This window comes from Aythya ferina (assembly GCF_964211825.1).
Source record: "Aythya ferina genome assembly, chromosome: 19".
NCBI lineage: Eukaryota > Metazoa > Chordata > Aves > Anseriformes > Anatidae > Aythya > Aythya ferina.
In genome coordinates this window covers 9,680,952-9,694,961 of record NC_140309.1, presented here as the reverse complement: position 1 = coordinate 9,694,961, position 14,010 = coordinate 9,680,952, and the positions used below count along the sequence as shown (strand labels likewise).

At 41.9% G+C, this 14,010-nt stretch overlaps 1 protein-coding gene across 19 annotated transcripts in view; it reads left to right on the top strand.

Annotated features, from left to right (window-relative positions):
- Window positions 1–14,010, top strand: part of TEX14 (testis expressed 14, intercellular bridge forming factor) — a 30,280-nt gene that overhangs the window by 3,380 nt on the left and 12,890 nt on the right. For 8 of the 19 annotated variants that reach the window (XR_014684884.1, XR_014684885.1, XR_014684886.1 and 5 more), the window contains exons 3-19: window positions 1,978–2,092; window positions 2,383–2,548; window positions 2,780–2,916; window positions 3,522–3,603; window positions 4,069–4,199; window positions 4,424–4,558; window positions 5,001–5,124; window positions 5,941–6,119; window positions 7,322–7,473; window positions 8,250–8,440; window positions 8,662–8,812; window positions 9,170–10,155; window positions 10,806–10,978; window positions 11,476–11,555; window positions 12,095–12,361; window positions 12,910–13,010; window positions 13,318–13,431. Coding sequence is in view for 12 of the 19 variants with exons in the window: in XM_084493410.1 (XP_084349536.1) it covers window positions 1,978–2,092; window positions 2,383–2,548; window positions 2,780–2,916; window positions 3,522–3,603; window positions 4,069–4,199; window positions 4,424–4,558; window positions 5,001–5,124; window positions 5,941–6,119; window positions 7,322–7,473; window positions 8,250–8,440; window positions 8,662–8,812; window positions 9,170–10,155; window positions 10,806–10,978; window positions 11,476–11,555; window positions 12,095–12,361; window positions 12,910–13,010; window positions 13,318–13,431 (3,284 nt within the window). In the remaining 7 variants the exon portion in view is untranslated. Of the gene's footprint in view, window positions 1–205; window positions 279–1,977; window positions 2,098–2,382; window positions 2,549–2,779; window positions 2,917–3,521; window positions 3,604–4,068; window positions 4,200–4,423; window positions 4,559–5,000; window positions 5,125–5,940; window positions 6,120–7,321; window positions 7,474–8,249; window positions 8,441–8,661; window positions 8,813–9,169; window positions 10,156–10,805; window positions 10,979–11,475; window positions 11,556–12,094; window positions 12,362–12,909; window positions 13,011–13,317; window positions 13,432–14,010 lie in introns of those variants that run through there. The other 11 variants (XM_084493421.1, XM_084493419.1, XM_084493416.1 and 8 more) reach the window with 11 other exon arrangements.

The following is a 14,010-nucleotide window of genomic DNA, read 5'->3' as shown; positions in this document are numbered from 1 at the left end:
CTCCGCTCCGGGGCTGCAGCGCGGGGGCGGGGCCCTGAGAGCGGTGCGCCTGATTGGCCGGGCAGCGCGATACTTGCAAATGAGGGGGCGTGTCCCGTTAAACCCGCTCGCGGGGCGCTCCCGGGGGGCGCGGGGCCGCAGCGGGGGCGCGCCCGGCGGCGGGGGCGAGGCGGGGAACGGGGAGAGGGGGAAGGCTGCAGGGCCATGCAGGAACCGGGGGTTGCCGTGAGCTAGGGACCGGTCGGCGGCCGTGGGACCCGTTGGGGAGAAAGTTTTCGGTCAGGACTATACTTTCAGGGATCATTTCTGTAGTTGGTAACTAGAGGAGTGTGATCGAAAGTGTCCGGCGTCACAAGCCACGAGGAGGAGCTGCGTGCTGTCTCCTGAGCGCGAGGCGGGCGGGCGGCGCTGCTGCAGTGCAGGAGCCTCCCGCCATCGATGACCGTTCCCGACTCCTTTGTGGGGTTTGGGAGGGAGAGAGCACAGGCTGAGTGGTTTGTGTCCTATTTCATTTGTAAAAAACAGACCTAATATGAGCGGTTCGAAGGAACGATTGCTGCTGATCTCTTTTCGTGTCTCACTGGACCTCGCTGTCCTTGAGCTGCTTTTTGCCAGGGCAGTGCCTGGTGTCCCACAGCCTCTCGGTGCCCATCGGTAGCAGGGACAGCAGGGGCCGGGCCCCAGCGTGGGGAGGGGGCGGCCGCTCTGCTTTGGGTGTCGGTGTCCCGAGGGTCTGGGGGTGGTGGAAAGAACCACTTCAGAAGTCTGTTGGCACCCCAGTGCGGGGGCTACGTGATGGTGTCCTGGAGTTGTGTGAGGGGAGATGGCGTGGTGTGCGTTGGGAGCGGTCCTGGGGGACAGGGACAGCTCGGCAGGGGGCTGGGAGAAGCAGCAGGAGGCACCGGGAGACCGCGTGCCTCGGGCTCCGTCCGCAGCACCGCGACCCTTCGAGCAGGGCCCCCCAGGGGCTGGGGGTGCTGCTGCGAGCCCTGCTCTGTGCGCTGCGCTGGGACACGGCTGCAGCGCGGGGGCGGGACCTTAGAGCGGTGCGCCTGATTGGCCGGGCAGCGCGATACTTGCAAATGAGGGGGCGTGGCCATGGAACCCACTCGCGGGGCGCTCCCGGGGGGCGCGGGGCCGCAGCGGGGGCGCGCTCGGCGGCGGGGGCGCGGCGGGGCGCGGGGAAACGGGGGAAACAGGGGATTAGCATGGGGACCGGGGGGTTGCCGTGAGCTAGGGGCCGGTCGGCGGCCGTGGGACCCGCTGGGGCGACAGTTTCAGGCCAGGACTATACTTTCAGGGATCATTTCTGTAGTTGGTAACTAGAGGAGTGTGATCGAAAGTGTCCGGCGTCACAAGCCACGAGGAGGAGCTGCGTGCTGTCTCCTGAGCGCGAGGCGGGCGGGCGGCGCTGCTGCAGTGCAGGAGCCTCCCGCCATCGATGACCGTTCCCGACTCCTTTCTGGGGCTTGGGAGGGAGAGAGCACAGGCTGAGTGGTTTGTGTCCTATTTTGCTTGTAAAAAACAGATTTTTGGTTGTGGAAGCGGTAGCGTGACGCCTCGGGGTGTTACAGATCCGTTTTTCCTAAAAGCCAGGCTGCTGCTCTGCACTCTGATTGTAAATGGATTTGTTGGGTCAAACCCATCAAGGTGCCACAATACCCTTCTTATTAACCCTATAGGGGACTTCATTTTATAGTTGAGTGCCCTGGTGTTACCCACACTCATCTGCATTTATAGTTTTTTTTTCCCTTTGTATATATGAAAGCACTGTGCAGAAGCAGGGGCATAGCATATAGAGTTACAAGCAATGACTACTAATTTTTCATTATCGTTCAGTTAATACCACATTACATTTTCTCAGGATCTCAGAGGGAATGCAGCCGTCCATTTCAGTATAAATAACCCGCTGCTTTTTTTTTCATATGCGGAGAAAAATTAAAACACCCACCTATATAATCTTTTGTTTTCTTGTAGGCACCTTTGTTGATGCTGTGAATTCTATGGGCCAGACGTCTCTCTTCACTGCTGCGTTGTTAGGTCTTGGTAAAATAGTGGATGTGCTGTTGGATTATGGCTCTGACCCTAATCAGTTAAGTATGAAAATAAGTTTATAATTTTAAACTGGAACTGGTATTTAATCTTGTGGTGGGTTTGGTCAGTGTAATACACAATATTCGCTGTATCTTGTGAAGAAGTGCTTAACAGCACTTTTGAGCCAAAGCTCCTGAAATGCAAGTAGGTGCTTAATTTTGCTTTTTCCATTGTATCTGTTGCTGTTTGGGTATATGGAAGCTTTATATTTACGCTGCTTACTTTCTCAGAGTCTCAGCGGTTGAATTTGGTAGTGGTTGGCTGAAATCTTGATTTCATGTTCCTCAGTCGCTGTTATGATGGAAGCACCCCGGTCCATGCAGGTGCATTCTCAGGAAATCAGTGGATTCTTAGCAAGTTACTGGATGAAGGAGGTGATCTGAGAGTACACGATAAAGATGGAAAAAATCCACAGTGCTGGGCTATGTCAGCTGAAAAAGAAAGCAGTGCTCAGGTATGTGTGCATTTAAATGGATATGTCTAATTAGTCACCCAGTGTTTGAGATTTTTTTGTAACATTTTCATGTAATTTTCTTCAAAACCTTTTGCATATAAATTTCCTGAAGTGCCTACTTATTTGCAGTATTTCAAATAATGGGGTATTTTTTGTTGGCCAGGATTTACTAATTCAAAATGGAGTAACAGTTCTGAGGTCACTTTTCTCTTCCTCTCCTTCTCCACCCAGATGCTGGAATTTATACAGCGCTGTACATTCCACATGCAGGCTGCCATTCAGAATTTTCCCTGTGATCAACTCAGGAAGGTTTGCTCCTCAAAAGCACTGGTTTGTAGTCCATCTAGGTTTGGTGGTCTCGTTCAAGGGTAAGAAAATATTCTCATGTGCTGATGTATTGACCCTCCTGGACTCTTACCTCCATATTATCTAAAGAACTTAACATGGTTTTGTTCCTTTTTGATGCTATTGGATTTGAAACCAAAGCATATTAGGAGTGATCATTCTTTTTATTTTTGTTATGGGAGTTCCAAATAGAAATTGGTAGCTGCAGATGTCTCTTAATATTTACTCTTGAAATCAATGATAAGAAATACTATATTTAGCAGTGTTAAAATGGCTGTAACATGAAGTAGTTTGTTTCTTGACTTTCCAAGGTCACTAAATCTTTCAGTGGTGTGTTTACAATGATTTCATGAGCTTTTATGTCAGATATTTGCTAGGAAAAATCCACACCTGTGAAGCAAAGGTGATGCATGGTGCCTGTGTGCATATATATATGTATTTGGCCACCATGCTTGAAACATCATAATGGTGTATTTTATAAGCTTCAATTACTTACTTGCACAATAATTTGAAATTTCAGCATATGCATTACAATTATGACATGAAATATACATGGCTGTTGTGTTATTTCTGCACTTTCCTTCTGCCTTGGCATATTAGTTACTCCTATTATGTTTTTGATATTTAGAAATGTTGACAATCCTTTGGGTAGATTTCTGAAAGGTGGAGCTAATGCAGGCAGGAACATTTACAGCTTTGGTTTTGGGAAGGTAAGATGCTATGGATAATGGTTTTCTAATGATATTAGTATAGATTTCATGATTTTTGGTCAGATGATCTTTGCAGTAATTACCTTGCCTTCATTATTTTTGATTCTTAGCATATTCTTCTTTCTACTGAAATGGTGGAAAAAAGCTGTGGGGACCCCAAATGTTCAGACCTTTAGTCATTGTCATTAGGCCTTACCAGAGGAAGCTGGTTTGGAAAAACAAACAAACAAACAAAAAACCACAACAGTAAAGTATTTCCTGTGACTGTTTGTGTGTTCCTTATTCAACTCCACTAGAAAGTTAAGCTTTTCGTATAGATAACCTTAAGGATTTATTGTGATGCTTTGGCTAATGTTCACGTTGCAGTGATTGGGTTAAAGTTTTTAGTGAGTTTGTGGCAGATACAATGCAGGTCTTGGGAACTGTTGCACATTCCTTTCGGTTTATGTATGGGTGCTGTTTCAGTTCTATCTTGCAGGCAGCAGGCATCTAGGGTACCTGGCATCTCTCCCTATTATTGGGGAAAGAGAAGTGGTTCAGGCAGATGATGAACCGACGTTTTCTTACCATGTTGGACCGTGCATGATCATGACAAAGTGAGTGAGATCAAAGGGATCTTACCCCCTCTTCATGTGTACCTGTTGCTGTTCAGTAGCAAACTGTACAGGGCTTAGTCTGGGTTGCTTTCCTTGTCTGGTGTGTATTCATCCACTATTCCATTTTGGAATCACAAAATTCTTTGGAAGTAGTCTTTGGAAGTAGTCTTGTAACCAGAGGGTGAAGGGGGTGGGGATATGAACCTGCAAAAAGCGTGTTGTAGATACTCCTCTTCTCCTTGTAGCTTAATGTGGGGAAGCAGCAGAGTTACAGTGAAGGAACTCAGCTTTGAGCCACATCAGAACTGCAGTAAGCTGCGCTTAGCTGATCTTCTCATTGCAGAGCAGGAGCACAGTAGGTAAGAACAAGTGAATGTGCAGTGGGCACAGGTGCTGCAGGGGTCTGAGGCTAGGAGAAGGCCTGACAGTCTTCCTGAGGTGAATCGCACTGTGACTCTGCTTTCTCTCCAAATGAGAAATGCAGGTCGTCTTCTCTCTCTTCCTACTCCATTTTCTTCACTATGTATAATACAGGAGAAGATGATACTCTCTTCTGATAGGTCTGTGGGAATGCTTCATTGCATTTTCCTGGATGGCTTGCTTATAGATTGCCCTAGCAGCAACAGCAAGCCCTATTATTTAAGAAATAAATCTTCCTAATCTACTGTTCTTTTCTAATGTTGGCTATTTAAACAATAAGTTAGAAGCATTCATGTTGTATTTGTAAAAAGACCCAAAGGGCCAGTACTCTGTCTTTTAATCTCAGATTTGTTATAACTGTTTTCCCCTCTCCCTTTGCAGTAAACTCCGTCATCCGCATTTGCTGCAGTTGATGTCTGTTTGTCTGTCTAGTGATTTGGAGAAGATCCGTTTAGTATACGAAAGGGTAAACTTTGGCTCTTTGTACAGCATCCTTCATGAAAGGGTAATTGGAATACTTGTAAATACTATAATAAATAGTAATTATTTGAGAGAAAGGAGTTCAGTAACTATATTTGCAGTCTTTACTCATATAAAATACAAAATCACTGGTCTGTATTAAGGTTTCTATTTCATTGCACAGTATTGGATACTCTGTATATGCTGGTGAAGTTTGCCATTGGCAAATACTTCAGTTGATGTTTAGGTGCAGTTGCATTGGATTTCTTGTTTACTATTGATCTTAAAATGGCTGCTATTAAATTCCATTGAACTTCTGCATGTGATTGCACCGCAAATGTGGTGAGACCAGCTTTTGTCCTTTAATATATGCATGCAATTTGCTGCAGGCTGCTTGTGTATAACAATGAAGGTGTGAGATCGGTTGCATTTTTTTTAATCAACCAGTTTGTATCTTGTTATTATCACTCAATATTTTTCTCTTATTTTTTCACAGTTAATTGAATCTTTTTTTTTTTTTTTTTCTCTAAGTGTCCAAGTACAACATCTAAATTATGGATAAGTTGCAGATAAAGACAGGAGATTCTAAGAGTTGATTCTAGTTCAGGGTGAATTTTGGCATCATCAGTGTCTTTTTCCTTAATTTCTGTTTAATGTATTAGTAGTTTGTTTGGTACTGAGAAACGTGTATGTTGTTCAGAAAGTGTAATTTGTGACTTTTACTACAAGGAAATAAGAAATGATTTTTACTACCATGAAATACATTTCATTTTTGCTTTCTTTGCCTCCTGGTGTATGATTTCTCAGTACTTCAGGCTTTAAAGACCTGCAATACAAAATGGGAACTTCTGTTTTTTTTCAGCGTACAGAATTTCCAGTGCTGCGCATGGAGACAATTTTGCATGTACTGCTTCAAATTAATGATGCTTTGCGTTTTCTACACTCCCGGGGGTTTATCCATCGTTCGATTACATCCCATGCTATTCAGATCGTTTCTTCTGGAGAGGCAAAGCTATGCAACATGGAATACATGATAGAGAGGTAAAGAATTGCCTCACTGTTTGTGGAGGGAACAAATACAAAGCCAGATTTAGTGCTAAATTCTGCTGAAGTGGTTTTGCAGGTGTCCTGCATGATGACTAGGTGACTCCCCTGCCTCTGAGCTAGGCAGCAGAGTTACAAGAGAGAAGAACTAAATTATCGCTGCTCAGGTATATTAAATTTGCTACAGGCTATGTGGCAAGTTTTAGGTGGACTTAGATTCTGTGTTAGGAGTATCTGAAACTATTCAGAGAAGAAGGTCTTCACTGGAGTTTAGAGGTACTGTCAGAGACAGAATGTAATTTTACAGAAGAGAAGAAATTTCTCCTTGAGTCACTAATTCTGTTGCTGGGCTGGAAATACTTTAATCGCCTTCTTGTTCTGAATTTGCACTTATGGAGGCTTGCCTAAAAGGTCCAAAGATCACACGCTACATTGATCTGGGAGTAGTTATTAAGTGCCACCAGTGATGAGAAGAAGCTTTAGTACATCTTTGTCCCTTTTATAAGGGACACAATACATTTTTATCTGGTAAATTACTATATACTTGTATAAACCTCTTTCCTGCAGTGCAGCTGGATTTGAAAGGGAATAAAAGATCGGTTACACTGTAAAGAGAGAGAGAGTAAAATTGATAATAAACAAAAATTTGACAATGGAAATGTCATGAAATGAGCAAAGATACTTCCTAATGTCCTTGCAAACTCAATTTTTTACTAAATCCTCGCTGTTTCTTTTATTTACAGGTACTTGCAGCCTGCTGTGTAATAAAAAAACACATAAATCACAGTTTGTGTGAGGAAAAAATTAGCTTTTAGACGTATGTAGACGTTGCAAAATAATTGACAGTCTAGAAGACACCTTTTTCTATTTAGTCTGCAGTCTGCTGTGGGCACAGAATGTTGAAAAATTGGTTGTAAAAATACTATGGGGAACTTTTCAACTCTGACTATTGCTTGATGTAAAGTTTTTAAAGGAGTTCTTACTTCTGCAAGAAAAATTGTGTGCTCTACAATGCCAAAATACAGGATTTGTTGGTGTGAAAATACAACATATTTTTTTGCAGGTCCGCTTGGATCTTTTAGGTATTGAAGCCAGAAGAAGATACAACAAACTCAGGTGCTTAATTCCAAAAGACACAGTTGTTTAGAGGAATGTGCAATGCATCCCAATTTATAACTTTTTTTTCTCCTTTTGTATAGCAAAGATGGTGGAGAACACAGTGATCTGACTCGTATTCCTGTCCCAGTCCAGCTGTTTAAATGGTGCTCACCTGAAGTAATCCTTGAAAAAGCTGTCACAGTGAAATCAGACATTTACAGTTTCTGTACAGTGATGCAGGAGGCCTTGACAGGTATGTGCATAAGCTTAGGCTTCTTTCGTCACTAGAGTAGCCCAATGAAGATTTTCAGTGCAGACTGTTTATTTTCCCTACATGGCTGCATAAAAACCTTGCTGTTACTGCACATACAGAATTAACCTGGAGGAGGAACCCACCAGGCAAAAAACAAATGTTGATGACAGTGGCAAAGACTGTTAGGGACACTTGTAAAGTGTAATTGAAAAGCTTGAAATCGCCTAACTAAGGGATGAGATTAATGGTAAGCAACACAAAGATAGAATTCTGTGTGTGTTGGATTGCTGCTGTTAATCTCCTTCGTGCAAGGACAGTGAAATACTCAGTTAAATTTTTTTTTTTTTTGCAATATACAAAACGAGTTTGTGCACCTTTCATCCTTTTCCTGAATATGAAAATTTGCAGGTAAACTTTTATTATTTGTTGACTTGGACTATTTTGACAGAGAAATGGGGTAAAAAATTATTACTCTGAAAATTTAACCTAGCAGGGTAGCTGGTTGGGAATGAAGGATACGGACTGTAGGTTACTGTGTGACTGTCTCCTAGAGATTACTGTCAGCTCCCTTTAAAGCATCCACTGTTGATGTGAGATAGGGAGATGCCAGGCTAGATTCTGGGTTGAATACTGGTTTGGTTTCTGACAGTAGTTGCAACTTACAGAACATGCAGACAAAATGCTTCCTTGCCTTTGATCACTCTCTCGTTTCCGTACCCCCTGCCCCTCCCTTAATATACAGGTTGTGACATAAAATCTGTATTTATGCGTTGCAGAGACCCTGCCCTGGAAAGGTGTTGAAGACTCAGTTATTAAACAACTCATAATGTCAGGACAGCACTTAGAAGCGGATGTCAGACTTCCTATACCTTATTATGGTATAGTAAAGTCAGGGCTAGAACCTAAACAGAAGAACCGCTCCATGAACCTTCAGGATATTCAGTATATACTGAAAAATGATTTAAAGGTGATTTCCAGGATAGTAGCCATTCATGTTTTAAAAATGGAAGCGTTTTATGTTCATTTGGATTCAAGTTGTTCACCTTAAATCTAGGTGGGAGGTTTTTTGTGTGAAATCTGAACAGTGAGTATCCTTCTCGGATCATGGAGACAAACCACCTTAAAATAGAAGGTGGAGACTAGATTGGTCAATTAAAGATGCCTTTAAAAGTATTTCTTGTGTTGTAGGACTTGACTAAGTCTCAAACTGGGCACACTGATGAAATGTCAAAAGTGCAAAGGCCTGCTGTTTTCGCAGATATAAACATCTGCTTGGCGTCAACTTTTAGCTACCAGAAGAGAACACTGGGACTGCATGAAAAAGAGGTAACAGAGGCTGGTAAGTTTGTTTGTTTGTTTGTTTTATCAAGGTGTTGTGCATCCTTTGCTGAGGATTTTTCTCAGTCCACAAAGATCTACTGTAAACAACTGAAATGGGAGCACTTACAGATTTGATGACATAGATTGAAAACAGAAAGCAATTAGATTTGTATTTTACCTGCCACCCTAACTATTAATGTAAACTCAAGACTGTATGTCAGGTTAATAATTGAAGTTCAGGCACACTGCTTTCAGCAGAGGTGTTAAATGCTGCTTATGTAATATCTAAAAGGTGTTGACTGTTAAATGTACAAAAGCAGTGTGTCTGATGGACATCTGAAGGAGTAGCTAAACACCTAATATCAAATTTTTGCAGACAGCTCTCCTGCCCCAAGATACTCTCTTATTCCTGAGGAGAATAATGCTTTAGTAGACTATGAGGCATCGAGCAATCTACAGCCAGTTGCACAGGAAAAAAATCGTGACATAGATTCTGAAGTCCAGGCAACCTGCAGTGTCAGTGATGTGGATGACAGCCTCTGTAGCTTTGAAATGAATGAAATCTTTGCCAGTTACCCAGAATCTCAAGAAGACTTCCTGGAAGAAGGAGCTGGAGTAGGTCAGACTCTAAAGGATAAAGAAAAGCAGCAAAAGGTAAAAGATAAGCCTGCCCTCAGAGACCTCTTTGTGTCCCCTGGAGCGTACTGTGAGGAAAAGCCAGCTTCTGAGGAAGGTAGCTTTTCAGACTCAGTCACAGAGGATACTACAGAAGAGGAGGAAGGAGCAAGTGAGGTCTCTGACCTGTGCCTGCTGGCACAGGTGAGAGGAGATACTGGGAGAAGAATGAGTGGTCCGTCCCCAGATGAGCAGCACATCAGTAAATGTGTCCTTAACTTAAAGATCATTCAGAGCATGTTGCAGCAGGCAGCAGATTCCCTGTGCAGAACAGAGTTAAAACTGGACAAATTCATTGCCAATGAAAGACAAAAGAAGCTGCTCCAGGAAATGGGAATGTATCAGGTTTCTAAGCAAACTTTTAATGACAGACCCTGGAACAGATCTGATGATATCTACGAAAACAGCAATAACCATTTTTCTGGAGCTAATATTTTTTTATGGAAAGCCATAGGTCCACCCTCAAGTGATTATATTCCACCTCTGGTAACACGTGAGGCACGAGGAGGTTTGGGTGGAAATGGTTTCCAGGCTTTTTCAAAGGCAGCAAAGGAAATGCAGGCAGCTCAGAATGAAAAGTGGAAGAGCTTTCATCAGATGAGTAAGAGTAAAAATGAAAACAACCAGCATGATCTCAGCTTCAGTGGGGTGAAAAGCCTGGATAACCAAGAGGGCCTAGACCGTGAGGTAAAGTGTGGAGCAGTTGTTTGTTACTACTGTGTTCTTTAACGGGTTTATGGTAAAGAGAAAGTTACGAATGGCATCTAAGAGAAAGGAATAATCCGTCTTTTAAAATGCATGTGCATGCTATATGCATTATATATAGAAAACAAAATGGTCAACTCAGTGTTGCAGTAGTAATCTTATTTTTTCCTCAGAAAAATACTCGTCTAATAACTGAGGAGGGAGTAAAATCTTGTGCTAAAATTGATGTGGGACTGTTAGGGAAAATGGCAAGCAGAGAAAGATTATTTTTTTACTACTTTTTTTGGGAGTGTAGGGCAGTATACTTAGTTAAGGAGGTCTGAGCTGCCCCTTAATGATCTAGAATTCTTTATTAACTATAAGTAGCTGACATGCTTAGCTGAAAAAGAGAGAAACGTGTGTTGTATCTGCTGTGGGACTGATCTTGGGTCATTAGATCTACTCCTTCCTCCGGGAGACAGGTGTCATGACAGTCTGCTTACATACACATGAAACCTGCTATAGATCCAGGCAGAGCTTTTAATAAGTTAAGGCCTGGAGTTGTGATCCTTTCACTTGAGAAGTACTACTGATACTGAAATAAAATGTAGGAAGTAAAATTTGCATGGTCTGATTCTTAGTATGTCCCATAGACAGCTCAACTGATAATTAACAGAGTGCCCAACGTGCTGAATCATGGCTTGTTGGACTCGTTTCAGCATTTACTCCCACGTGTATCTGTAAGATGCAAAAATAAGTTCAACTTGCAGTGTCAGAGAGGGAGTGATTCACATTCTGCAGCAAGTGGAAGTGAAGAAGAGAGGTGGTAAGTTTTGATCACGTTCACAAAAGAATTAATTCTAGCAGATTCATCTTGCTACAGCCACTGTCAAAAGTAGACACATCCAGGATAAAAGGTGGCATTGAATGTTTTTACAGTAAGCCAGAAGCCATCTGTCCAATTAGGACCCTACCGTGACTCATTGTCAGCTGCAGAGCTGACAGGGTAACTACTGCAACAGGGCAGTTACCTCTAAAGAGTGGTATTCAGACAGATTGCGAATGCTTTTCTGATAGAGGTCAGTAGTCTGAAACTACCAGTGCCTAAGGAGAGCAATCTAGTAGTGAAGCGTAAGGCGGCTCTTTTCTCTGTACACAGCCTCATTCGGTTCTCAGTAGAAACACTCTAGGTTTCGTAGGAGTAGGATTAGGCCCTCCGTTAGGGGCTGTGGGACAACTTCTAGTGTTTTATTGACTGGGAATACTTAACAGAATACGCTTGTGCATTAACAGTTTCTCATGTCTTGTAATGATTTATCATAGGTGCTATCCAAAATCAGCTTCTGAAATTTACAGTACAAAAATAAGTGAGGAGAGAAGGATGAGGCAACCAGAGTGGAGAAGTAAGTAAATCAGCGTTAACGTTAGCAATCTTACTGCAGTGCAGTGCATTAAAACTTAACACATTTCATTAGTTCAGAAAGGTCTGTCTGCCTTAATCGCTTTATTAGGCTGTTCTTGGTGGAAAACCAAATGAGTGGAATCCAGCATCTTGTGCATTCAGGCCAGGAATGGTCACAATCACACTAAGATGGTTTGACTATAAAGCTCAAGGAATATCTGACCCTGTTTCAGAGGATGTAAGGGAGGGACGGCATATGAATTTAGAAAGGGTAGTATAGCAATGACCAGTGGGTGGCAGTAAAGAACGAATAATAGAGAATGCAAACTAACAAAAATTATTCATGTGAAGGCTTGTCTGTATTGATTTATGCAGGTTTTAAATTTAAATAGAAGGAAGCATCTAGTTCTTCTCTGTATAAAGGAATACACAGGCTTATAACTTCAGCATTTCCGAGTATGCAGATACAATGAAACGTGGGAAAGGGTTTGAAGGTTTAGATCCTGTTGTGCAAGCTGGAGATTTTGTTCTTTTGTGTAGATGAAGTAAAGCAAATGGCCAAAAGAGTGGCCTCAGGACAACTGGAACTGATTTCTACAAATCTAAGCAGTGAATGTACATCTGAAAGTGAAACGGAGAGTATAGAGGAAGCCTTTCAACACGTCGCCATTAGGGTCCAAAAAAGTCGAGACCAACAGAGAGAGAGATGGCATGCAGGTGACAACGTTGAGCCTTGGGATGTGGGTTGTGAGGATAGATCTGCATCTGAGGAGAGTGATTTGGAGTCTATGTTCATAAGTTCTGGAGGTAAGGCTGAAAAAAGGATTATTTCATCTCCCTTTTTGTCTCTTTCCATCTCCCAGCAGATTTCATCTCCTGTGATTTTGTTAAAATAATTGGCCATTTTCTCTTTCAGAGTCTCCTGTCCAAAGCAGGTCAATGGCTAAGGCATTGGCTAACATAACGTAATACTCAGTTCTGTTATTTAATAACTGGATGTAATGTCCAGTGAGCGTGGAGACCCTTCATCATCATTAACATATATTAGTATGGGAGACCCAAAGCTTTTAAATCTATGGCTATACTCTCACACCTTTATTTCTTTTAATTGGAGTTGAAAGGTGCTTTTTCTGTAGCAGCACAGTACAGACAGTGTTTTTGTAATAGTTACAGATAAAGGAACAAGAAAAGCTTCACCTGCTTAGATTAATGCTGTCTTCTGCCTGTCATTTCTCCATGTTTTTGGCAGACAGTGTAGTTTTACTCTCCATTCTCATTGATGCTAAATCAGTGTTCAGAGCACTAAATTCATGTTACTTTTAGCCTAATGATTGTGTTTCATTGTGACATCCTAGGGAGAAGTTGCCAGTCACCATCACAATATGAACAAGCAGGAACTGGAATAACTATTCCTAAGAGTTCGGTCATTCCTCAACAAGCTGAGATTCTCTCTAGAGTATGTATAGTATTCCAAGAAATCTAGTTCCTGCTTGTTTTCCCTGAAACGTTTTAGCCTGGTCTCTCCATGTTGCTCACTGAACTACCAGAACAGCTGATTGTTTCAGCTGTGATACAACTAGCAGTCCTCCTGACATATTACGTATAATGGTTCTGTAAATTGTGAGGCGCGGGAGCTGGGTCGAAACATAGAACAATCAATTTATATATTGTTTCAGTTTGATGTATTATTGTTTAACATTACTGACTAAAATGTATATTCAATAGAGCGAAGAAAGCATCTTAAATGATAACATCTTTCACAGGGGCATTCGAGAGAATTACCTTGTTCTCGTACTTCATCTGCTGACATGTCTGAAGAATTCTTGACTCCAGATTATTTCCTTCCTCCTACTGCTCAGGGAAATACAGATCTAGAGGTAAAAATCACAGACAAGACAGGAATGAACTCTGTTTCAAGAATGTTGGATGTAAGTTAAATCACATGTGAGTTTATCAGGCTCCCATTTGATTTGAAGAAATGTAGAAAAATGGGAGAACGTTTTTTTTTTTTTTCTTCTGAGTATTTACAGAAAGATTTACCTAAATGGAAGAAAATTTTGACCCCGTTCCTTTAAAAAAAAAAAAAAAAAAAGCAAAACAAACAAAAAAAACAACACCAAAAACACCCAAACTTCTAAAACAGGAGGGACATGTTTTCTTGATTTATTTACTAGGAAATTACATAATCTATGGAGCCTTAAAATTATTCTGGTTTTGGCTGAGAAAAGTTTGAGGCAGCCAATCATGTTAACCTTTTCTTCCCAGCTCTATCAAATACAAGTATTCAGTCTTAAAACAATCTTAATTTCTTGAAGATTTGAAACTTGTACAGACTGTTGAATCCAATCTATACTGTTTGCTGATGAGCTCTTGAAAAACCATCTCTGTTTTGATTGGGATCTTCCTGTGTGAGTTGTCCTACCCTTCTTAACTTGCCTGTGAGAAATTTGAATTTA